The 26420-nt window shown below is 40.3% G+C and overlaps 1 protein-coding gene across 11 annotated transcripts in view; it reads right to left on the bottom strand.

The window, feature by feature from the left end:
• The window catches only part of RYR3 (ryanodine receptor 3), a 564246-nt gene that overhangs the window by 235729 nt on the left and 302097 nt on the right, over positions 1–26420 (bottom strand). For all 11 annotated transcript variants that reach the window (XM_074394143.1, XM_074394150.1, XM_074394148.1 and 8 more), the window contains 4 exons: positions 19558–19750; positions 9022–9238; positions 1543–1647; positions 52–155 (listed from right to left, as the gene is read on the bottom strand). In XM_074394143.1, coding sequence (XP_074250244.1) covers positions 52–155; positions 1543–1647; positions 9022–9238; positions 19558–19750 — 619 coding nt within the window. The remainder of the gene's footprint in view (positions 1–51; positions 156–1542; positions 1648–9021; positions 9239–19557; positions 19751–26420) is intronic.

Genomic DNA, 26420 nt, shown 5'->3' with positions numbered 1-26420 from the left:
TTAAATCATCTACTCACTGTTTGTAAAACTTCAGCTCAATTAAACACTCACTTTAAGGTTTCAGTCGACATTTGCAGGTTATAATTCTTCTCAGTTTCGGGGAGCTTTGAAAACTCCACAAGGCAAGGATGTTGTCTTTTATTGTCATCTCGTATCTAGGTGGTGACATAAGAAAGAATGTGATTTAAGTTTTGACAGCTGGCACTGCATGGGAAAACAGAACAGAACATACTTTGAAACACGGTCCAGGCAATCCGTATCAGGCAAGACAAAGACAGCAACTTGCTGATAGGCAAACAGATGATCTCTCTAGTCAATGAGCCACACAGTCTCTAAGTTGTCAGTGGTTTGTGCTCTGTGGATTTATTTCTAGACAGGCATCTGCATTTAGAACATACTTTCCTAGAGAAGCAATGTTACATGTGGTAGCCATGATCTTGTTACTCTGAAATTCGTATAACCATAATGTTACTGAAGAGGAACATTCTTCAGTACAGGACAGGCTACAGAATCTGGACCGGTGTTGTCCAGAAGAACCATAAAGTTGCCACAAATGTGAAGCACATGTGTAATTTCAAATTTTCCAGTAGCCACATTAGAAAGTCAAAAAGAAGAGCTGAAATTAGTCACATAAAATTTTATTTATCCTAATAAATGCAAAATAATCATTTTAATCAATTTAAGAAACAGATATAAGAAATTGTTTATGAGGTATTTTACTTTTTCCCCCACACTAAATCTTCAAAATCTGGTGACTATTTTACACTTAAAGTACATCTCAATTGAAACTAGTCACACTTCAAGTACTCAGTAGCCACACGTGACTCCTGACTTTGTATTAGACCGTACAGTTCAAGACATTAAGTAATTCATTAATTTATTCAACAAACATTTGTTGAATCCCTTAGTACATGACAGACCCTGAGCTAGATATTAGTTCAACAGTCAAGCTATCCTCACGTGGCAAGAATATTTTATGGTAGCTATATAAATATGTAAGTGTGGGAGTGCAGAGACCTTGTCAGTAACTAAGCTAGAATGTGTGTCATTTGAGAGTGCTGGTTTACAGGAAGCTTCAGAACTCACCTATCCTTCTGCCTTCAGACATGACCTCACACAAATCATGGAACACAGTCAATTTACATCCTCTCTGAAAAATGATTTCTAGTGAAAGACTCCCTAACCTCGTCTGAGCGTCCATTAATCTTAGCATTACATCTTAAAACCATATTAAACAACTTCTGATTCATAACAATGAATCAGCCACTTTTCACTAACCACGCTGAGAAGAAAACTTTTTTCTGAAGGAGGGATGCGAGTATTTTGAAGCAGGTACTGAGAATCAATGATATATCGCAAATAAAGGAAACCAGTATTTCAGAGTAAGAAGGGGGACAGACTTAGTTCTTTCTGTGAAGACCTGGTCTTCCCATTGTGCCTAACAAGTGAATGCAATGAAAACTAGGCATGCAGCAGGAAGAAAGCTTCCAGGTACCAAGGCAATCCCACCCTCCACCCCAGCCTGGCCACTGTGACACATACCTTGCCGAAAGTCCAGCCAAGCTCTATTTTATTCATTCCCCAAAGCTCATGGATGTTTTCAGCTAGCCTGTCTCGGATCTTTTCGAGGTGAGGTGGCAAAACAACCTAAAGGAAAAGGAACAAGCAAAAAGCCAGAACTATTAAAATTGCTTGTACTGGAACCTATCATAAAATCTATAGGAGTCAGGCGCCCCACTTGAATTCACTGGCACATCACCCAGGAGAAGGTGCAGTATGCGACCTCACTGCCTGACTCACATGCTTCCAACCCTCTCCCTCTTCCTTTCTTGGCTTCCTCTCTGCTCCCGGCTGCCTCTCTAACCATTGCCTCTTCGTCTTTTCTGGAGGTATACACGCCGTATGTTCTTCACATGCCTCACCTTATTTCCTCTCATTCCATGCTCTCTCACCCAGTAGATGATCACGCCCAAGTCAGGCCATTTCTAACCATGGTCTCTTGAAGTTTAGACTCATGGTTCCAGCTACCTACAGAATTTTTCCATTAAAATGAGCTCAATATGTTACCCAAAGCTGAATTCATTATTTTTCCTTCAAAATGTTTTTTTCTCTTCCTGTTTTTATTTTCTCTTTTTGTTGAATGGCCCCACTACCTGTTTAAGCCTGTAAGTCATCCTACTGTCTTTCCCTTGGCACTACTCCCCCATCTAATCAGTCAGGAAACCTACCATGTTTATTTCCTAAGTGTCCTTCCGAGGAATCCCCTTCTCTCCATCACTCAACCTCATTATTTTCTCCCTGGACCACTGCAAGAGCCTTATAATTGGCCTCCCCAGCTCCCCACTGATCTATCCTCTACACTGCAGCCAGCAGGATGAATCTACAATAAAAAATCATATCAAAACATTCTCTAGTGTCCCCCAAGTGTTCCGTGACACTAAGACTAGATGTATTAACCACACACACGGTACTCTTCTTTAGTTCTCATCATAGTCTCCACAAACACATCCTTTCCAAACTTCTTGAAATTCTCCCAAAAGACCACACTGTTTCACGGTTCTGTGCCCTTGCATATGCAAACTTAATCCTTATTAATACTTCCCACTGTGCAAATCACACACACACACACACACACACCTACACACACACCCACACACACCCTTCCTCAGCACCTAGCAAATACCTTCAACATTTATCCTCCTGCATTTAGTTCAAATGTCACCACTTTTGAGACGTCTCCCCTGATTACCTAAAGGGAGAGTTCCTCTTTATTTTCCTGGAATCTTGCTCCTATCTCTGCACAGAGGTCACAAACTGGGAGCCTAGGTTTTTCCCCCACCTCAGGTTTTTAAAAATTATTTTCATGTTTATTGGTTGACAATCCCTAAGAAATGGTATGTTTCATATAAAACTCCAGATTTCCAGTTTCTTTTGAGAACTTAGAAGATGGCTAACATTTGACCCATACCTTTGCCTGGCATCTATCAGATGGAGCTGAGAACTAACCATCAATTTCAGGAGGACCTGCATGCTTGACCTCTCCATCACCTGCCTGGCCCCTGTAGTCCCTGCTCTATTATATAATTATCAGTGTTTCTACCATTTAAAATTTCACTATTAAAAAAATCCCTTTTTGGGGGATTGTAAGTGCCCGTTGAAAAAATATTTTTTTGTACAAAAAGTATATCATATCTGTGATGTATAAGAACATCACAGAGAAAAGCAACAATATTTAAAATGTGCTATAATTACTATGTGTCTTAAAGACTTTTTAAAAACCTAACATAACCTAATCATTATTATTACTTTTTTTTTTTTTTTTTTTTTTGAGATGGAGTCATTTTCTGTCTCCCAGGCTGGAGTGCGGTGGTGTCATCTTTGCTCACTGCAAACTCCGCCTCCCAGGTTCAAGTGATTCTCCCACCTCAGCCTCTGGAGTACCTGGGGTAACAAGTGCATGCCACCACGCCTGGCTAACTTTTTTGTATTTTTAGTAGAGATGGGCTTTTGACATGTTGACCAGGCTGCTGTTGAACTCCTGACCTCAGGTGATCCACCCACCTTGGCCTCCCAAAGTGCTGGATTACAGGTATGAGCCACCACACCTGGACCACTGCATATTTTTTGAGACAGTGTCTCATCTTGTCACCTGGACTAGAGTGCTGTGGTACAGTCATAGCTCATTGCAAGCTTTAACTCCTGGGCTCAGGTAATCCTCCCACCTCAGGCTCTTGAGTAGCTGGGATTACAGGTGTATGTCACCATGGTTGGCTAATGTTTTAATTTTTTTTTTTTTGTAGAGACAGGGTCTCCTGATGTTGCCTAGGCTGGTCTTGAACTCCTGGGCTTATGTGATCCTCCCCAGTTGGTCTCCCAAAGTGCTGGGATTACATACATGAACCACCATGCCTGACCAAACCTAATTATTGAAAAGTCAAAGTTAACACAGTTGTCCTTTTGCACCTGCAGATGATTGGTTCTAGGACACCTCCCCCATAGTAAAATCCACAGATGTTCAAGTCCCTTATATAAAATGGCATATTTGCATATAAATTAAATACTTTAAATAATCACGATACTACTCAAAATACAATGTAAATTCTATGTAAATGATTATAATACTATATTTTTAAAATGTGTTTTTCTTATATATTTTTAATCTCTGGTTCACTGAATTTGCAGATACGAAATCCACAGACACAGGGCCAACTGAAAGCGGCATGTTTTTGATAAGGAACAAAGTGGGGCAAAATTGTCAAACAAGTTATAACTATATTTGGATTTTATTGGTTAATTAAGAATCTGTTTAAACTAAAGTTCTCTTTAGTTGATCATAGCCTGAAAGTGGATTTGCAGGCCAGAGGAGCCACAAGGCTTCAGTGAAAGGGGAAAATGCAGTTGCTGTGGACAGAAACTCCACAAATAACCCTAAATCATAGTTTCCATTACCTCATTTGGTGACTACCTGGGACAGAGTAACATTGGCTTGATAATTATCTCTCGGGGATCCTAAGTAGGCTGCTTGGAAGTGGGGCCTTGTGTTAGTCCATTCTCATTCCACCCCAGCCCCTCCCAAATCTCATATCTTCCTATTAGAAAACCAGTCACGTCTTCCAATAGTCCCCCAACGTCTTAACTCATTCCAACATTAACTCAAAAGTCCAAGTCCAAAGTCTCCTGTGAGACAAGGCAAGTCCCTTCTGCTCACTGGCTTGTAAAACCAAAAGCAAGTTAGTTACTTCCTAGATATAATGGAGGTAGAGGCATTGGGTAAGTTAACCTGTTCCAAATAGGAGGCATTGGCCAAAACAAAGGGGCTACAGGTCCCGTGCAAGTCCAAAATCCAGCAGGGCAGCCAAATCTTAAAGCTCCAAAATGATGTCTCCTTTGACTTCATGTCTTACATCCAGGTCATGCTGATGCAAGAGTTGGCCTCCCATGGCCTCAGGCAGCTCCACCTCTGTGACTTTGCAAGGTATAGCCCCCTGCCCAGCTGCTTTTGTGAGCTAGTGCTGAGTGTCCGTGGCTTTTCCAGGTGCATGGTGCAAGCTGTTGGTGGATCTACCATTCTGGAGCCTGGAGGATAGTGGCCCTCTTCTCGCAGTTCCACTTGGCAGTGTCCCCATGGGGACTCTGTGTGGGACCTCTAACCCCATATTTCCCTTCCTCACCCCTCTAGTAGAAGTTCTCCGTGAGGGCCCCATACCTGCAGCAAACTTCCGCTTGGAAATCCAGGTGTTTCCATGTATTTTCTGAAATATAGGTGTAGGTTCCCAAACCTCAATTCTTGACTTCTGTGCACTCACAGGATCAACACCATGTCAAAGCTGCCAAGGCCTGGAGCTTGCATACTCTGAAGACATGGCCTGAGCTGTACCTTGACCCCTTTTAGCCACAGCTGGAGTGAAATGGCTGTGTTACAGGGCACCAAGTTCCTAGGCTGCACAAAGCGAGGGGGCCCTGGGTCCAGCCCAGAAAACATTTTTTTCCTTTTATGCCTCTGAGAGGGGCTGCTGCGAAGGTCACTGACATGCCCTGGATACATTTTCCCCATTGTCTTGCTGCTTAACATTTGGCTTCTTGTTACATATGCATATTTCTGCAGTGGGCTTGAATTTCTTGAGGGAAATGGGTTTTTCTTTTCTATTGCAATGTTAGGCTGCAAATTTTTCAAACTTTTATGCTCTGCTTCCTCTTGAATGCTTCACTGCTTAGAAATTTCTTCTCTCAATATCCTAAATCATCTCTCTCAAATTCAAAGTTCCACAGATCTCTAGGGCTGGGGTAAAATGTTGCCAGTCTCTTTGCATAGCAGGAGTGACCTTTACTCCAGTTCTCAACAAGTTCCTCATCTCCATCTGAGACCATCTCAGACTGGACCTTATTGTCCATATTACTATCAGCATTTTGGTCAAAGCCATTCAAGAAGTCTCTAGGATGTTCCAAACTTTCTCACATTTTCCTATCTTCTTCTGAGTTCTCCAAACTGTTCTAACCTCTGTGTGTTACCCAGTTCCAAAGTTGCTTCCACATTTTGGGGTGTCTTTACAGCAGTACTTCACTCTCAGTACCAATTTACTGTATTAGTCCATTCTCACACTGATAATAAAGGCATACCTGAGACTGCGCAATTTATAAAGGAAAGGAGTTTAATGGACTCACAGTCCCACATGGCTGGGGAGGCCTCACAATCATGACAGAAGACAAAGGGCAAAGGGACATCTTATGTGGTGGCAGTCAAGAGGGCATGTACAGGAACACTCTCCTTTATAAAACCATCAGATCTTGTGAGAATTATTCACAATCATGAGAAAAGCATAGGAAAAGCCTGCCCCCATGATTCAATTATCTCCCACTGGGTTCCTCCTATGATGTGCGTAGATTACTACAATTCAAGGTGAGATTTGGGTGGGCATGCACAGCAAAACCATATCAGGTCTTTGATCCTAGTGCTTATTAAACTGCTGAGGCAGACCCTAGACAGGGCTCTGGTTAGGCCATGCATTAAGAACTCTAGTTGAAGATACTTAATCTTCAGATTGGTTAAGTGCCCCAAGGAGAATGGATAGTTGACTATGTGAGGATCTTATATTTAACTTCTCCTTTCACAGTAATTTCAAAGAATGATAGATTCTAAAAAATTATAAGTTCTTATTCAAGATAATAAATAGCACCTTGCACATTTCCCTATAATATGATTTTCCAGCAAAATTTTCCTAGTTTCAGGGTCCATGCAAATTCAGTCTTGGGTCTAGACATCAAATTTCTTCTGGATTGTGGATTTATCTCTACTTTTTGATTTCCAAATCTTCAATTCTGCATGTTAAGAGAACTCTTCTCATTCCTTGTTCAAGACCTTCTTTCTTCCCGTATCAAAACTTTACCTCATTTTTTTGAACTCTTGTGGAGGCCAGCATCTTCTAGAAAGCCTTGTCTGAATAACACGTGTTTCTGATTACTTAAGTCAGGAAAGGCAGCCCAGACAGCAGTCACACTCATGCTTCCACTTTCTCCCTACTTGGCACCAGCAGCTCTGTATCCGTGGAGGGCTGCTGGTGCCCAAGCAGGCAGAGAGTAGTCCTCACGCTTCTTGTCTATGAAAGAGCCCAGAATATGCCACAGTGGTATAAGGATTATTTTGTGTTGAAGACTTTGATACAGGATGGGACTTTTTTTGGACTCCTCTTATCTGCCTTAAAAAAAGCCCCCCAAAAGAATTCAATAATTTTTTTCTGAGGGAGATGGACCCTTACCACAAGAGAAAGGTCAGCACCACATTTAATCAGACTCTATCTCTTATCTGTTCTCCTAAGGAATCATTTATCTTTCCCCAAGACATTTATTTTCCCAGAAGTGCCTTTCTCCCCATCTCCTTTCCATATTAGGATGGTATGTAAGTGTCAAATTCTAACTTCCTCCCTGACTTACATTTCTTTGTGAACTCCCTATGAGGTGATTAAAATCCATTTTTTTCTTCTTGCTAATCTGTCCATCTGAGTTTAATTCACAGGGCTCCAAAATCAGAGCCAAGGAGGGTAGAAAAAAACTTTTTCCTCCCTGACATCTAGAATACACAGGACCCAGATGAGCTAATTCTTAGGATCTCCTCTAGTTCACAACCCCCTCCCAATTTCCTATCAACATTCTCATCCCCCATATCAAGGTGCTCTATGAAGCAGGCAGAGAAATACTGAAATGCTACCAGAAGTGACAGTTGGCTCTGTGTCCCCTCCCAAAACTCATCTCAAATTGTAATTCCCACATGTCAGGGGAGGGGCCTGGGGGAATTGACTAGATCATAGGGGTGGCCTTCCCACTTGCTGTCCTCATAATAGAGTTCTCACAAGCTCTGATGGCTTAAGTGTGACACTTCCCCCTTCACATGCTCTCTCGATCCTGCTGCCTTATAAAGATGTGTTTGCTTCTTCTTCATCTTCTGCCATGACTGTAAGTTTCCTGAGGCCTCCCCAGATGTGCAAAACTGTGAGTCAACAAAACTTCTTTTCTTTATAAATTACCCAGTCTCAGGTAGTTCTTTATAGCAGTATGAAAATGGTCTAATACATGGTTATTAGCCACAGGAGGTAAGAAGCAAACTCATGAACGCATACACATAGATTAATATAACAAGGTTATATGAATATTATGGGAAAAACACATGCTAGAGAAAGTCTCTAAGCTAAAAGAGCTATACTTGCAAATTATTAACCTCAAGTGCCTTAGAGGCATGGTCTCTTTTCATTTATTTTCTATAACATCTAGAATAGTGATTCAAATAGCCCTGCTGTGTAGAAAATGCTAAAAGCTCTTGCACACCCCTTGTGATACCATATGAATGCGTCTCTCTCAAAATACAAACCCAAAATGTCCATTTATCAGCACTTTCAAAGCCCTCCATGCTGTTCCCCGTTTCTCTCCCTTTTATTTTCTATCCCTTCTCCTACATGCTCCTCTCTCTTCCAAGAGCCAAGCCATATGAGCATATGCATTGCCACCTGTCTATACTTCTACTTTGTGTTTCTACTTCTAGGCCCTTATTTATACCATTTCTTTTGTATCACCCCTGGAGACTCTCCCCATTTAAGCTTATTAAAGGCTGTAAATGAATTCCACCCTTACCACACAGACTTCTGAAAACATCGTAGCCTAAAGGATTTCTCTAGCATTTACTGGTACATACTGTTCATTTTGCATTTATTACATTTGGCCTTTAAAAAATAATACATTTGCTTCTTACATCTTTAACTTGGTTGAGAATTCCCAGATAATATAGAAATATTTCTGTCTATCCTCCATGGAATATAGCACATGTAGCAGGTGCTCAATATATTCACTGATTGAGAAATCCTTAAGTGCTCCATCGACGCACATGGTGAAAATGTGAAGATTAATAGTTGCTCACATTACACAACAATTCTAGAGCATGTATATTAAGAAAGGTTTAAAGACAACAAAGAAAGAAAGATTTAACTCGACTGTTTCATCTCTATCAGTTGCCTTTTGCTGGCAATTTGAACCTACCTGACTGGTGTCTATGGGACATGGGATGAAAGAGGCTTGGGAGAGGAACTGGGTGGTACCCAAGAGATCTCTAACACCATCAGCATCACGTTTATATTCTTTGACAGGCTCCAATCTCATCTTCTCTTTTGGAAGTAAGGCTTCATAGCAAGGGGCATAGCCTGAGGGAGGCAGGAACTTAAACTCTCCATGACGTCCACCCATCAGGAAACGTACTCTGTGTCATTTGAAGACAGCAGAAATACAGAGGTTAAAAAAAATGCAGCCCAAAGAAGTGAAAATTAAAGATGAATCCCTATATCCCACCCTCAACATAATTTTGTTCAGAAGTGACTAACTTCAGATTAATCACAGCAAACATCCTCTAGTATGTACCAAAGAAGCAGGGGGGTAAGTGAGCATCAAGGCATGTTCCTCAGCTGACCCATCACGACTAAGTTTCTAAAAATTTATATATATAAACAACTAGGTTTTTAGAACCAAGTTTATCTGTACTCTAATAGGTAAACAATTACTATAGATATTACTGCAGTATTGAAAAGCATAACAGTGATAATGATGAGATTATTCTCTGTAAAGATGATATTGAAATTATAGTATGATAACTTCAACTCTTCTTGAGGGAGATTATCCACACATCAGTTAAAGAAAGCATGATGGATCTATATGGAGAAAGTAGAAAAATCTTATTTTAATATTCAGGGGAAAAGACTAAGCAACACCAGAGTATTAAACACAAATGGTACACAGCTGACGAGGTTACTTACAAATGTTACACCGTGCATTTCCTCAAAGCAGCCATAAGGGGGTGGCTGTCAGGAGGCAGCTATGGCTGTGTGGGGACAGATGGACATCAAGGCTTTTGCTCACTGGGATCCCAGTGTTTTAGTATCATCCCCCTGACAGCACCCAGACCTCACACCCTGGTGCACCTCCTGCAATTCTCACTGGGACTTTGCAACAAAGTGGGGAAAGGGCTCACAGTAACAGCAAGCAGGCACTGATTACCACCACACAGAAATCCCTCAATATTGTAATTCAGCACTCTGGCTGAAAGTCAGCCTCATATATATGGGTGAGTTTAGGGTTAGATTTGACCCTAAAGTTCCCCATGCAAAAAAGGAGAAGGTGAAAGTAAACTATTTCAAAATGGTACTTCACACGATCCCAGGTTTATAATCAGAAATAGAGCTTTCACAAATCAGCTACAATCACATTAAACTGATGAGGAAATACACCCAGTTTTACATAATTAAAACATGGCAAGAGATGTAGCTCTGTAGGTTCAACAGTAATTGAACACTGGAAAAAAGTCAATACATACACAGTGTTTACGGACAACGTTCATTCCCCTCCTCCTCTCCATTTAACAAATCTTTACTGAGCCCATACAATTAGCACTTTGTACTGGGGATTCAGCAATGAACAAGGTATATGGCACCCCTAGCATCACAGAGCAGGTATTTCAGCAGACAAATAGGCATAATTACTGATTGGGAGACATATGATGGGGTTTTAAAACGGGAGATGCGAAATAACTCAGCTAAGGGGTTGGCTGCTGGAGACAGTGTCAAGGAAGGCCTCTCTGACATGTGAGTTAACTCTGAGGGATAAGGAGGAACCCTCAGAGGAAGAGCGCTCCTCAAGATCTGGAGGAAGAGCATTTCAGGCAGAGGAACAAGAGCAAAGGTTCTGGGTGGAGAAGACCTTGGGTGAATCAGGTAACAGGAAGGAGGGTGGCGTGGCTGAGAACGCCATGAGCGCGAGCTCTATCAGGCAGGGTCTGTGAGCCCTGGGAAGGAGATAGGATTTTATTCCAAGTGGAAAGCTGCTGATTGGTTTTAGTGTAAGGAAATAAAAGATTCTCTGGCTGCCCTATGCAGATAGATCTGTGGATCCATGGGGAGGGAGGCTCTTGAAATAGTCACAGGGAGATCATGGTGGGTTGAATTAAGGTGATCCAAGTAGCTACAACCAGTTTTGTTTTGCAATTAGGCTTGTTCAGAATTGCTCATGAACTGGGTTTATGTGTGGAGGGGGATGAGGTAAATGGAGAAAAGTTATGATCTGGCAAAACTTTCACAACAGGATACTTTCTACTGGGCCTCACCTCCTTTAATTGGAACATTCTGGGAGGGCAGCCTTGCAAGATATTCTCTGTGTTGGCTGCATAACTGTGATGGAACTATCCTAATTATGAAACTGGAAAATAAGAGCCTCTTTAAGAGATGCTAAGGTTTTTCTCCTTCCCAATACGAACACTTTATCTGAAAAGCATGATATAAAATGCTGTTTTAAAATTAATTATAGAAATTATACAAAACCTCCCAGTTTCCCATTTTAAGGTACTCAATAATAATTACACAGAGTTAGAACCACAATTGTCCCTTGAGAATGAATGTTCCCACATTAAGTGTTATGTAATAGGGCACAATCTATGTGTATTAAGAATTTGAACAAAGAAATTAAAACAAAATTGAGTCATTAGCCTGCAGTATTACTAGTTTAGTGAACCTCAGGAAATAATGACTAAATCTTAAAATTATTTGTTGAGAACTTCCCAATTCAACTGCAACATAACAGATTGCGTTACTGACATATGGAAACCATGGGATAAAATTGGATCTTTCTGGGCTAGGGATTAGTGTGGGAAATTTTCCGCCTCTCTCTTGTCATTGAGCATCTTTTCCTGTGAGTAGCTGAATGTCTATTTGCTTGTACAGCAAGTATATTCCATTACTCACTAGCATATGGATTCCAAGAACAAGTAAATGGTCTCTTATGAGGATTTCTAGAGGAATTTCATTATTCATGAGCTCTCTTGCTAATTGTTGAGTTTCAAAGTTTCTCCTAGGTTTTAAAATCTGCTAGATAAGATAACAAATCAAGAAAGGAAGAGTTTCAGGTAGCATTTAATGAGAGCAATGCTTAGTTTTTATATTCAGTTATTAAAAGGAGAGTGATCATTTGGTTATAAATCTGAAGCTTATTTCCTCTAATGGCCATACAAACTATAAAATAAAAAATTATCACAGGCAGAAATCAGTGTTTACTGCACACTGAAGCTTTGGTTTTCAAACATGATCGTGCTGTGCTTCAGTGGGTACAAGAAAAGGTCCTGGATTGCTTCAGAAGTCCTGCAGATGACAGTCCCTGTGTACTCAGCAGGTGGACTGAACAGACAGTGGTCCCAGGCACACCCACCACCTGTGGCTCCTTCCATCACTGCCTGTGAACAAACTGCCCAGAGTCTGTGAGAAGGGATCCAACAAACCGCCACCAGTATTGAAGGTCCCCATCATAACTCACCCTATGAGATCCAGATTGATGAGATCAAAGGTAGTAACTAGGAAGGTAAGATTTAGGTTTGAAGGGAACAATCAAAAGAAGGAAACAAAATACCTGAAACTCACTTTAATTATCTGAGTATATAAAATGGGCTCCCCTCTGTCTCAAAGTTTTAATTGAGGTCCCCAAGTTAGATGTATAAATCCATAATTCAGAGGATACTAAATATTTTCACATTCTAAAGTGAAGCGCTGAGTCAACTATGCAGAATATACAAAGAAACTGTGAAATCAGTTCTATCAGCAACAGCCTATCACATACCTCTAGACGGATTAAGTAAAGAATTCCTTTGGAGAGCACTTTCAGGGAGAAAGGGAGGATTCTCCCTTTTCAGAAGCCGAGTGATGAGGGCTTCAAGAAACCATGTAGAAGCTTGACAGGTGTCCCCTAGAGTTTGCTGAGGGACGCATTTTCCTGGTGACAGAGCTGAGAGTGTGAGAAAGGGCTACATGAAAAGGAGGTGTCCTTCCGCTTGGCGTGACACCAAGGACTGTGCTCCCTACCAGGGGCTATATAAGGGCTCCATGAATGAGCCTACTGTCTGCCATCTTAAAAAGGGACTTCCCAGAAAGGCAAATGTCTCAGCAGAGATCAGAAACCCAGGGCTAGGGGATGGGGGAAGGGGGATCTGGAGGGAGGTTTAGGGTCAGCCAGAGGGAGCAGACAACAGAAGTGGTAAGGCTTGTGTCAAAAGAACTGTGGTGAGAAGCTCCCAGCCTGAGGCTAAGAAAACTATAAAAGGGCCCCAAGAAAGAAAGAGGCAGCAACAGTACAACTGCTACACAGACCCAATGCCACCTGACAACAGCACCGACTCCAGTGGACATGCCTGCTCTGGTCGTCTTTCCCTGGGCTCAACTCCAGAGAGGTCTGCAATAGGAGCTGGCCTATCAGGAAGGGGCAGACCAATGCCGGGATGCAGCTGCTTCATACTGCAGGCTCAAGCTGTAAACTGGATACAAACTTTCATTTTATATTCAAATAGATGGAACTTTTCAATTACTGACAAGATTGTTCTTGTTCCTAAAAGCAGCAATAAAAGCTACAGGATCTAGCGGAGAATCTATCCAGGGCCAGAAGTCCAGAGCACAGAGTTACAGGGGTCGAAGAAGAAACAGTAAAGTTAAACCTACCTAGTCCACTTCTGTCAGTAAATGTGTTACCTGGCACTTACTGTTTATCTTTTAAATCCTTTGCCTCATTCACAAACGAGAAATGTCCAATTGGAATGTAAATCTCCCTTCTCTACATGTTTTCTTCCCTGGCTCCTTGAGTTCCATGGAATCACCCAGCATCCCCAAAATGTTAAATTTAAAATTAAAAAAAGATAATTTAAGAACTGATTTCATTATAATTAGTTTCTCTTTATCCTCAGATTTTCTCTACATTAATGGATTTTAAAAATCAAATTCATTAATCAATTTAATCCTTTCCACTACAGCATTTTTATCATTTTCTGGGGTTCTTCCTACAACTCAGATGTTCCATCAGCTCTCAAAGATTTTTTTCTTTCCTAAAGTGTTTACAGTAAGCGACTATGCCCTTAGATTCTTTAACCTCAAAGACGAGCAACAGCTTCAATAAGAGCTGCCTGGGAGTAGTGAAGTTTTGGGCTAGGTAGAGGAAATTTTTATTTACTTGACTTATTTTGAAAACACAGGACAAATTATACAGAAAAACCTCTGCCAGCATTTTCAACTTCGTCTTTGAGATTTGTGCATTTTTGCTTGTTCATTTGCAGGAGATGGGACTACCTACTACAAATTCGCAGACTTGAAACATTGATCCATTAATAAAAAGTATGGTAAAAATGATAACAAAGTTGTGCTGTGCTCAAAGGGGTAACTAACTTTCCTTTCATTGGGCTATCGTATTATTATTCAGAGCTTGCTAGTAAACGCATAAAATCACTTTAGTCTTAGATATCTCATTACTGTTAACTGCTATTGAATTCTTCCCAGAGAGCAGTGATAACGTTTCACAGAAGAAAAGGATACAAGCTGTGGTTAAGAGGAGAAAGAATTAGCCGCTTTTGCTGACCTGAATTCAACTCGTAAGTCACGATTCATAATTGCATCTTTAGCCCGTATCGCTAAGACTGGAGAACAATCTGAGTTATGGACATTCCCACATTCATATTTCTTTCTGGCTAGTATTTGATGAAAGCTCAGGGCAATCCAGCCAGTGCTCGTCATGTTCTCTGCAGAAGTATATTTATCTCAGCAATAATTTCCACAGCACTGACCACAGCAAGCTGGAAATAGCTAAGCTGTTGGTTACCTGAATTTCAGCCAAGTCTGGAGAATACCAACAAAAAACAAACAGCAACCACAAATACTATCTTTGGATATGGTTATTTTTATACATTAAAGCTGGCAAAAGAGTTATGTAAGATGATTAAATAGATTTATAGGAGTTTAACTATAGCCATAAAATATATTCTACTATGATGACTAACTCATTAATTTTCTGCAAAAAAAATATTAGCACCCAAATTTCACTATATACTATGGCTTTCTGCATAATGTTCTCTAACTCACGCCCTGATGCCATTTGTGGGGCATATATAAGATCAACTTTAAGTAAGAGCTTCCTGGCATCTAAGTAATTCATCTTTTTGGTGGGCTACAAGGTACATATATCTCATTCCAAATTCTATTCTATAATGAATAGGGTTGTTACATTGGGGGCCTACACACTAATAATATTGTCTATAAACAAACCACACTGAGAAGAAAATTATGGAGGCATATCCATTAAAATTAAAGAGGCTATGACATTGATTTGTGCGTTTTGTCAGTAATTACTAATGCTAACTCTGACTTCACTGTGGGTAAATCTAATTGAAAAAGATTTTTGCTCTTCATGTGGCTTTGCTCTTCAGTGACAGCTGGCAGGGACATCCTAATTAGGTATTATTAACAACATAGCTTATAAGTATACAAATTATTTAAACAATTAAGACAAGGATCTTAGTAAAGACCATTAAACAGGAGGAAACAGGACTGTGAAAGAGAAATCTAATTTAGAAGCCATACAGAAGTAAAAATAAATATGAGAAACAACTCTGAAGACTTCTATGATGGGAGAAGAAGAATCTCTCTCTAGATGGGCATAACACCTTGCATCTTGCTGGGAGAGATGCTATAAAAACCAGGCAAGTGTTCTACAGTGTTGGATGAAACAATAATTTCTTTTCAATTTCATTATAAAACACATTTATTTTCAATAAGATACTTTAATTAACTTGGAATTCACATTGTGGTTTCTCTTTCTAGCTCTTCGCTCAACTGAACTAAAGTAGTACACAGAGTAACTACTGGGTTTCAGCACCAAATCATACTTCACCAGTTGATGTAAGAGTAACACTTGTGGCTGGGCATGGTGGCTCACGCCTGTAATCCTAGCACTTTGGGAGGCTGAGGTAGGTGGATCACCTGAGGTCACGTGTTCAAGACCAGCCTGGCCATCATGGTGAAACCCCATCTTTAAAAAAAAAAAAAGAGTAACGCTTGTGTTGTAGTGTAACTAGTTGGTTCATTCTGATTTATGAGCAACTGGCTAGTCCCCAGTACAGGTCCTGCACTGACCCTGACCAAGGTCATCATGTGATGTACTAGATGCATTTCAGTAAAATATATTTCCCAACTATGCAGGGCCCTGCGATTCCACCGCTTTTCAAATCACAACCTGCTGTAAGACCCGAAGCCAGGAATATATCAGAGCAGGTAGTTATCTCAGAGACAGGAAGCTTAAGTGACTTCAAGCCCACCTGCACACCCTACTGGCACTGCTTTTTAGCCTACCACCTGTTCAGCTGCTATAAGCAAAAAGCTGTCAGAGCTAAGCTGTTGATTTTTCAAGTCAACACATCTGGACCCTTCAGTTTCTTAAATTTCCTCAGCAGTTGTGCCTCCTAAATGATTAGTCATCTCATTTTTCTTCTCTTGCAACTTTGCTTCTCTTTCATCTGTGCACTCAGGAGGCTGCATGATCTGCTGACCTAGACAGCAGATGCTAGAAATGTCTTCTACATGTGGATACCTTTCAGTCAACTACTTTTTCACCTGCTAACTGCAGCTCTTGTCAAGAGAGATTCCAAAAAAAAAAAAAAAAATCCCTGCACTACCCCCTAAAAAATCAGACACAAGAATCCTATGTCATTCTGAGGGAGATGGGAAGGATGAACTAATGATTAAGAATCATTAGGCAACATTTGAGAGCAGAAGTTCTGTTCTCTAAACAAAAAACATGGAAAAGTCCGTCAGCCAGTAGACTGGAGAAGACCCCTTCTCTGTAGATCTAAATTCACCTAAGGAGTTTTTTTCAGATGGCATGCTTGTGAAATAGGTGTACTCCCTTTGAAAATAAATAAAAAACAATGGGTGGGACATGGGCAAAATGAGTAAAAATTGGAGGAATACTAACGGTAGGTGACCAAGGCCCCCAACGACACCGGCAAATGCAGTCCTGGGAACTGACCGCTCAGAGTCACCTTGTTTCTTCAGGGAAGGCCCTGGGTCGAAGGGTGGATGATCCTAACGCTGTTGTGTTGTATTTAGATTTCTACTCATTCTCTACTCATTCTCTTTATTCCTAAGGAAAGGAGTGAGGAAGATGGAAAACAGGGCTAGAAGGTTCTTTCTCTCCTCCAGAAGGCCTCTGTTCCAATCAGCTTTTTCTATGCTGACAGTGCCTCTCTTGTCAACAGCACTTTCTGTTTTCCCATATGCTCCTTAGGGATATCAGTGAGGATAGCAGTATGTGGTATCCTCACATATTTAAAAAGAAAGAAATGGGATGAAACATCCTCAGCACAGAACAACTTTCAACTCTTAGGATACAGTGTCTGCAGATACTGTGAGATTCCCTGGCTTGAATCTGTGATGAGAAGATTTTCAACCTCAGTAAAGCTTTACTCTACTGGTTCTCCATTTGTTACAAGAACCTCAAATAATACCAATATATACTAAAATTATGTATTGGTTTTGAGGTTACATCCATTTACATGAGTATGTTTGTATATATGCTTGTGTATATAAACACATCTGTCCCAAATTCCAAAGGTTGAGTACAATTCACAAAGAACAATTCTTTACTTCTAAATATTTTATATAATTGAAAGAGAACCAAAATCTTCCTTTGGAAACATATGAACACATCTTGGTTTACCAGTCCACATGAGGTGCTGAGGCCTAAAAGAGTGGTTCCTCCCTGAAAATCCCATCACTTGGATCTGGATCCCTGAAATGGTTTCTTTGTGATCCCAGATCTCAGCTCCTGCTTCCCACAACTCTCCTCCTGTCATGACCCTTTCCATGGGCTTCCATGGACACTAGCATGATTCTATGTTGACTCCAGTCTCCTGCTCAACGGATTGCGATGTCTTTAAAATACAGGGATGAAGAGTGGCTGAGAAAAGTTCAGGGAAGGGTTATTATGGGGTTTTGCCTTACAGACATTAAAATGTATAACATGGTTAAAATCATTAAAAATAGCATTCAACTGGTACAAGGAAAGAGGCAGAGAAATAGTTAGCAACATTAATTAGGAAAGCAGCATGCATAGCATGAGCCCAACTCTATGAACAATATTTAACTGTGTATATAAAAAGGTAATATGATTATCTCTGGGTGGTACTATTATGGATTTCTGGTATTTTCTTTGACTTACATTCCTTTTGTGAAACAGAAAAACAAAGAACAATAGGAAAAACTCAAGTGTTAAAGGATAAATCAGAAACGGGGAGAGATATTGAAGTCAATAAAATAGTTTAACAGCCTTAATAAATACAAAATTATATGTAAATAAGTAAATAAATGACATAAAGTCAGTATACACAAATATGTAAGATACCTACCAAAAAATAAATATCAGAAAGGCTGAGAACACCAAGTTAGCAAAAATATTGTGTTGACAAAAGTACGTAAAATTAAACATAAAAAATGTTTAACCACATTAGTAATAAAAAAAATTAATACTCTAAGGTACTATTTTTCCAAATCAGCAAATATTTAAAACCATCAATAACAGTAAAATTTAATGAGGATCCAATCAGGTGGACATTCTTCCCATATGTTGCTTTAAATAATACTGCAAGCCCAAATCCTTTATCTGAAATCATCAGAGATGTGCTTCAGACTTACTAATTCTTTAGAATTTTTTAAAAAGGTACATGTCATATTAAGCACAACCTGCAGCCAGATGAGGGGCAATACATCAGAATCAAACACATTAATATTTCTGCAGTTAAACATATAAATATTCACAAGAAGTAGAATAAATCAAAGACTGAAAACAGCCTCATTTCTGCTGAGAGTTTTGCCACAAAATGAGTTCAGGTTAGATTTTACTACAAAATGAGTTATGAACACATTTATGGTTTTCAGAGCTTTTTAAATTCTAAAGTTGTTGATAAGGAATTCTCAACTGTTCATAGACTCTTTCTCAAAATCAATTTGGCAACATAATTATAAATGTAGACTTTAAAAGGTTCATGCATTTTGACCAATTTCAAGGAGGAACAAAACAGAAACACACAGAGAATTATGCTTCAGGATATTCATAAGAATTTACAACAATAAAAATGAAATTGGCATAGACTTCTAACAGTAGAGTAATGGCTGTATTATAAAACAGCCAAATAAAGGGAATATTATATGACCGTCAAATAATTTTGAGGACACTCAATGACTCAGGAAAAGGCTCATTATTTATTGTTGAATACAAGAGAATCAAGATAGAAACTTCATATTCAGGGCAATACCAATTAAAAAATAGACATACATTTGTAGAAAAAAAAGACTTGAAAAATATGCCATAGTATTACTAGAGACTATAGCTAACCATTGGAATCACAGGTGATTTTTACTGTATTATTTATAACTATGTCTTTGACGTTTTTCTTATACTGAGCATGTAATACTTTTATAATTATTAATTTTCTACACGGGATTCATCCTATTAATCTTACCGTTTATCTGAGTACATAAAACTCCTGGAGGAGGTTCTACCAGCAGAGATGAAGCAACTGACTTTGGATGGCTCTCACCCTTACACTATCACTGTCCTGGGAAACTTGGTGCACAGTGCTGAAGCCCTGAAGGAGACGGCTGGCTGTGAAACTCACAGTGGTGGTGGGGAGGTGGGGTAACTGCTACTCTCCATGAAATCACAGTGATAACTTACTTGACACCTGCTGAAAAGCTCATCACAGGGAAGAAGAGCCCGTCCGTGTTGAAGTTCTCAAACATCCCCTGCACGGGCTGCCCATTGATGCGGAATGAGATGCTGGGCACCCCGAGGTCCAGGCAGCAGCTTACCACGTCATCTGATCTCAGGAGGTGCTGGTTGATGGAAGCCACGGCCCTGGGTATCCGGCCTGGGGAGGAAAGAACAAGAAGGTGGCTGTGTAACTCTGGAGGCACCTGCCAGGCTAAGAAAGGCTCAGAGGCCTCTGGGGGAGGTAGGGAGGTGTGATGGGTACCCAAGAGATCTGGAGGTACTACTGCATTTGAAATGCAACTTTGCTTTCCCCGTGTGAGATGAGCAATGAGAAATGAATTCCTCAGTTGGCAAGTGGGCAGACACCAGGCCTGATTTGAGATGAGTCTCAGGGGAAATGCTCAACCTGCTAAGAATGAGAAATAACAACAACCTAACCTGCTGAATGTGTGTTCAGACTGTGGTCTGGTGTCTGAAGTAATGGGCAGACTGCTTTTGCTGGTGTAGCTATTCCGAGGTAGCTGGTGTGTGTGTCTGTTCAGTTGTAAGTGCCCAAAGACCTTCCTGTCTTCTACTTCATCAAAAAGATTAGGCTGCTCTAGTGTTGGATAGAGAAGCCATCACAGAGAAGAATGGCAAAGCCATCTATGCTACACAGGCTGGGCACAGTGGCTCACGCCTGTAATCCCAGCACTTTGGAAGGCCATGGCGGGCGGATAATCTGAGGTCGGGAGTTTGAAACCAGCCTGGCCAACATGGAGAAACCCTGTCTCTACTACAAGTACAAAATTAGCCAGAAATGGTGGTGCATGCCTGTAATCCCAGCTACTTGGGAGGCTGAGGCAAAAGGACTGCTTGAACCCTGGAAGCAGAGGTGGTGCCAGTAAGCCGAGATCGTGTCACTGCACTCCAGGCTGGGCAACAAAAGCAAACTCTGTCTCAAAACCACCATCACCACCACCACCCAAAACACTATGCTGCATAATTTGCTTATACGTTTGAAAGGACTTTATTATTTCAGATAAGCAGGAAAACACATTGCCAGCTATACTGTGCACTGATGTTTAGAAAAACTTTTCTTCATATCTCTTTCATAGGATGATTTATCATTTCCTGACTTAAAGCAATAAGGAAAATCACCTCTATGCTTTCCTATCTCATATCATCTTATTCTGGAAATTCTAAAAGTAAATATTAATAATTATAACCACTCACCCTTCCCCTATCAGGTTTACATTTCTATTAGAAAGAAAGCAACAAATGGAAGAAGTTAGGTATTAAAATAGGGTTTCCGGCAAAAGATAAAAAGATATCTTGTTTCTTAATTACACAAGTATTATGTATTCATTATAAATGGTAACAATTTCTACAGGAAAGGATATAAAAAGGCCAGGTGTGGTGGCTCATGCCTATAATCCTAGCACTTTGGAAGGCCGAGGTGGATGGATTGCTTGAGCTCAGGAATTCAGCCTAGCTAACATAGTGAAACTCTGTCTCTACTAAAAATACAAAAATTAGCTGGGCATGGTGGCGTGCTCCTGTACTCCCAGCTACTTAGGGGGCTGAGGTGGAAAGAGCACTTGAACCCAAAGATATGGAGGCTGAGGTGAGCTGAGATCATGCCACTGCACAGCCTGGGCGACAGAACGAGACCCTGTCTCAAATAAATTAATACAAAAAGAAAAAAAGGAACTCCATAAAAATGCTTCCAAATATGTTAAGTAAACACACACACTCCAGTTTTAAGGAATTATATGCATACATACTTTTTATTCAAACTGGGGTAGGTTTGAATAGGCTTTTGCAGCTTGTTCTACTAATCACATCACAAACGTTTTGTTGTGTCATACAATATTCATTAGAAACTTAATTTTAATGGCTGTATAATATGCTGTGAAAAGGTAATTTCAAAAAAATCCCCACGAGTTATTTATAAATTTTGTACATGTATCTTTGCTATGTAGTATTTATAATCTCAGTTTAGAACTATTTAATGTTTTCAGTGGTTACTGTTAGTCTAGTTCAGGGTGAGCATCCCTAACCTAAAAATCTAAAATCTGAAATGCTCTCTAGAGCATCTGAAACATTTTGAGTACTGACATGACACCACAAGTGAAAAACTTCATATTCAAGCTCACGTGATGGGTCACAGTTAAAAAAAATCAACGTTTTGTTTCATGCACAAAATTATTCAATGTTTTGTATAAAATTACGTTCAGGCCATGTATGTGAGGTATTTATGAAACATAAAGGAATTTTATGTTTAGAGTTGAGTCCCATTCCCAAGGTATCATATTATATATATGCAAATATTCCCAAACCCAAAACGTCTAAAACCTAAAACACTATTGATCCCAAGAATTTCAAACAAGGAGGAGGCTGAGGCAGGAGAGTTGCCGGAACCCAGGAGGCAGAGGTTGCGGTGAGCCGAGATCGCGCCATTGCACTCCAGCCTGGGTAACAAGAGCGAAATTTCGTCTCAAAAAAAAAAAAAAAAAAAAATTTCAAATAAGGGATACCGAACCTATAATGGGTCTAAATGAAGCGGTGAATTTTTAAATGGTGAAACCACTGTGCTCTTTTTAATTAATAAAAAAGATTAGGTAGCTCCCTCTAATTATTTTGGGTAATTGACAAAGCCATATTGCATTCCCTCCCACTCTTCCACAAGCAGTAATGAGGCTCCTCTCTGCACCAGATACTATACCTGGGACTGGGGATCAGACAGAAGACCTCATTTGTGCTCTTAAGAAGCCCATAGTCTGGTGGGAAATAGACATTTAAATACAAAATAATACAACATGATAAATAGTGGAATGAAGGTGTGTATATATTGCCTTCTAGAGGGAAAGGAAGATACTGGGAATCTGGGAGCATAGAACAAGTTGAGACTTGGAGAATAAAAGGCTCACTAGATAAATGAGAAAGGAAGAATCAAGAGGAGTCTAACATAGCTGAAGAGTGGCTGGAGCTTTGTAAGGCTGGAAGGTGAAGGTTAATGAGGGCTGGATGAGGGAGATACGGTGGGGCAGTAAAGCTGGACAGGAGCATCAGGCTTGGAGCACCTGCACAGCAAGAGTGCCGCTGCATGTAATGTATTCAATGCATATTGGCAAATAGTCTGAGGTGGTCTTAGACTCTTTTTTTATAACTTTAATATTTTGCTTTACCACTGAGAAAGAGGAACAAGCTTCTCCTTATGGTGCTTCTAGGTAAAATTATTTAAAAACAAACAAAACTGAGCCAAAGTTGAAGAATGTATAGGTTTGAGATCTTTCAAATTTCTCCATTTGAGGACCCTGAGGACTCATAGCTCTTTTTATGGAGTTTAGATAACCAGGTCCCAGGATCTTTTCTTCCTCCTGTTCAAGTCTGTCATGAAAAAATATCTATGACATTAAAATTCAGCAAAGCTTACAGTAATTGTCTCACTTTTGAAATTTATTTTACCATTAAAAACAAACTAAAAGTAAATATTAATAATAAAAATTATAAAAAACAATCTTTCCTGCATAAACTGTTTTTTGCATTAGTTTAACCTTTGGAAAATATCACTGTAGTTATTTGAACAAGTTTTTGTTTTTTGTTTTTGTTTTTGACAGAGTTTTACTCTCTCACCTAGGCTGGAGTACAATGGCATGATCTTGGCTCACTGCATCCTCTGCCTTCTGGGTTCAAGTGATCCTTTCACCCAGCCCCCTAAGTAGCTTAGACTATGGGCACACGCCACTGCCCAGATAATTTTTCTATTTTTAGTAGAGATGGGATTTCACCATGTTGGCCAGGCTGGTCTTGAACCCCTGGCCTCAAGTGACCATCCCACCTCGGCTTCCCAAAGTGCTGGGATTACAGGTTTGAGCCACCTGGCCTACTTGAACAAATTCTAACAGATATTTGTGAATTGAGGAACACCGGGAAATAACTCAAATGCTGCATCAGAAATTTGTCTTTAAAAGTATTCCGATCCTTGCTGGATAAAAATACAAATTCCAAAGTTCTTGAACGTTCTAAGAATTATACAAACTGGGACAAAACGGCCGCTGTTGAATCGTGACTCTAGAGTCCTCTCTTCCGTCCTCTCAGGGTTCCCCGTTGGTTTCTATACTGGCCTGAGGCTCGGCCACGGAAGACAAAGAGCAGCTTTCATGGGGGATGCTCTTCATCTGCAGCAAGGCTTTGATACCAAATAGAAGCTGAGCTCTGAACTTTATTTAGCCGTAGCTGCCAATGCCCTCCAGAGGAAATATGGCTGGGAGAATTTCTTCTGTTTGGCTTGTTCATTATCATTGAAAATAACCGCCAGGAGGGGCAATATGCCTTCGTGGTGAAAGACACTGTCTTTTCCCACCTTTTCTCTAAGAGGCTGGGCTCCAAGTAGATGTTTCTTCGGAACACTTGCTAAGAAAAGTTATAAGTAAATTGAAATCATAGGCTAGCCCTTCTTTTTCTTCTTCTTCTTTGAGGTGGAGTCGTGCTCTGTTGCCAGACGGGAGTATAGTGGCCTATTCCCCTGCCTCTGTCTCCCAAGTGGGACTGCAGGCACATGCCACCACGCTCAGCTAATGTATTACGTTTTAGTAGAGACAGGGTTTCACCATGTTGGCCAGGATGGTCTCGATCTCCTGACCTTGTGGTCTGCCCATTTTGGCCTCCCAAAGTCCTGGGATTATAGGCATGAGCCACCATGCCTGGCTGGGTGGGCATATTTTTAAAGCTTGTACAGTAAAGAGTTGAAACTAATATTATCTAGAAATGAAAGGGTAACTGTTGATAATTACTGGATATGAAGTATATTCTTAGCAAGTGCTTAAAGCAATGTAATGGGAAGACTATTTGGATAAGAGAGCCCATTTCATATAATATTCCCACTGTAAAAGGTCATCTGATGAAGTATGCTCCTTTTAAATGTGAGTAGTATGAAGAGTTTGAAATTGGAAAATGATGGAATTGTGGGATTGCTTTTGCATACCATGTTTTATAAATCTCCTCCTATGTAGAGAAAGTAATCTCCACCCCTGTGAAGCCTTTCAAGGCTTCCTAATCATTTAGGAAGGGTTTTGTACCCCACATTTAAACAAGATGCAAATCCTTTCAACTGAGCTGCAGTGAGGTAGCACAGGGAGGTCAGTGCGGCCTTGGAATCACACAGGACTTGGTTCAAATCCCAACTCCTTACCTGCTGCATGAACCTGGATCCATGATTTTACTAGAGGCTCAACTTCCCCATCTGTGAAATGAGCATAATGGTGCCCGTAGGGATGCTATAAAGAGAGCTATTTCTAAGGGACCATTATTATCCTTTTGACTTTAATGAAATAAATAAACTATGTTCTGTGTACCACTTAAGAGGCAGTTTATTGTAGTGGCTAATGGGTTTCTGGAACCAGACTGCCTGGGCTCTAGTTCTGGCTCTGTCACTGTGTGACCTTGGGCAAGTAACTTACCTTTGTGGACTCAAGTTACCTCATCTGTCCAACAGGAATAATGCCTACCTCTTAAGACTGCTCTGAGTTTTAAATCAATGAATCTATATGGAACAATAGAAAAGTGCCTCACACACTGTAACCCATATCAATTGCTACTGTTTTTGGTTTTTTTCAACTCCAGGAACCTTAATTATTAGGCTAATAGAAAAATTTACCAGGACACTGTACGAACATTACATCTTTTCCAATATTAAAAGCATTAACTATATGGGAAGTCGTAACATTGAGGGCTAAATCTAAAAAGTGATTTAAAATCTACTCTCTTTATTGAAAGATAGTATTGAAAAATATGCATATTTTAAAATGTTTAATGTATTTGACCCTTTTTAGAACAAGCAGCAGAAATGCGACACTATAGAAAGAAAAATCAAACTTGTTTCAGAGAGCTTTTCTAAGAGCAGCCTCAAGTGCTTTTTATGATTTGAGGAACTCTGAGGAATTCTAGAAACCATCCACAGAGAGGCCAGTGGTTCTTATCTCTGCCAGTCTGAAGAAGAAAAACTGTCCCCTGGTTTGGAGGCTCAGGTCCACCTGAAGGGCTCAGGAAGCTCAGAAAGGCCATTCCAAATCCGATAACTAGATTTTTTAAAAGCCCACTTAATCATATGCTGCACACCTTCAGTTAACCTCAGGATGTACTCTGGCAGAATTTAGTCCCTTCTAATGAATGATGAGGCAACTGGAAGCAGTGGCGCTCTGCACTTGCACACGTCCAGGAGCTGCAGAGTTTGCTATTATTATACAAGTACAAATATTTAGGCATTTGGAATGAGAGGGTATCCAAAGACAGAAAGGTGCTGCTCTTCTTCAGCTACTCCTTGGATATTTGTCCACGTACCACTGAGGCTAGAAAGGTCTGAGTCACAGTGGGTGGTGTTTTTGTAAACAAACAAATACCCTGGAACTTCTCTTAGCTGAGAGACAAGTGAAGTCCCCTTGTGCAAATCTGACTGCAGAGATAAATGATCTTGATGAGTCAGTAGTCTTAGTCAATCAGGAAACACAATTTTATTCCATTCATTCGCTTCTGTACCACTCGTCTCTCGGGATGGTGAATTCTTTTGCTTATTTCAATTCTGAGGAGGAAAAAGTGGTTAAAAGGGAAGGAGAGAGATGATTTCTACCTATGAAACTTCCCCTAGCCAGTAACATACTGTAGGCTGCTCTGAGATGAATTCACTTCCAACTGCTATCCTGAAAGCCCCATTGAGGCTCCATCCAGAGGGGGAAAGTGATGCCATCACAAAAAAGAGCCATTTCTCCAAAAGGCGGATCACAGTGTCCAAGTTGACCCTGGACTCTGTAAGGAGAGTTAGGCAGAGTTGAGGAGGGAGATGTTCC

This window comes from Saimiri boliviensis, chromosome 2 (assembly GCF_048565385.1).
Source record: "Saimiri boliviensis isolate mSaiBol1 chromosome 2, mSaiBol1.pri, whole genome shotgun sequence".
In the NCBI taxonomy this organism is placed as follows: Eukaryota; Metazoa; Chordata; class Mammalia; order Primates; family Cebidae; genus Saimiri; species Saimiri boliviensis.
The sequence above is the reverse complement of the archived record's forward strand: the minus strand, read 5'-3'. Positions and strand labels throughout refer to the sequence as shown.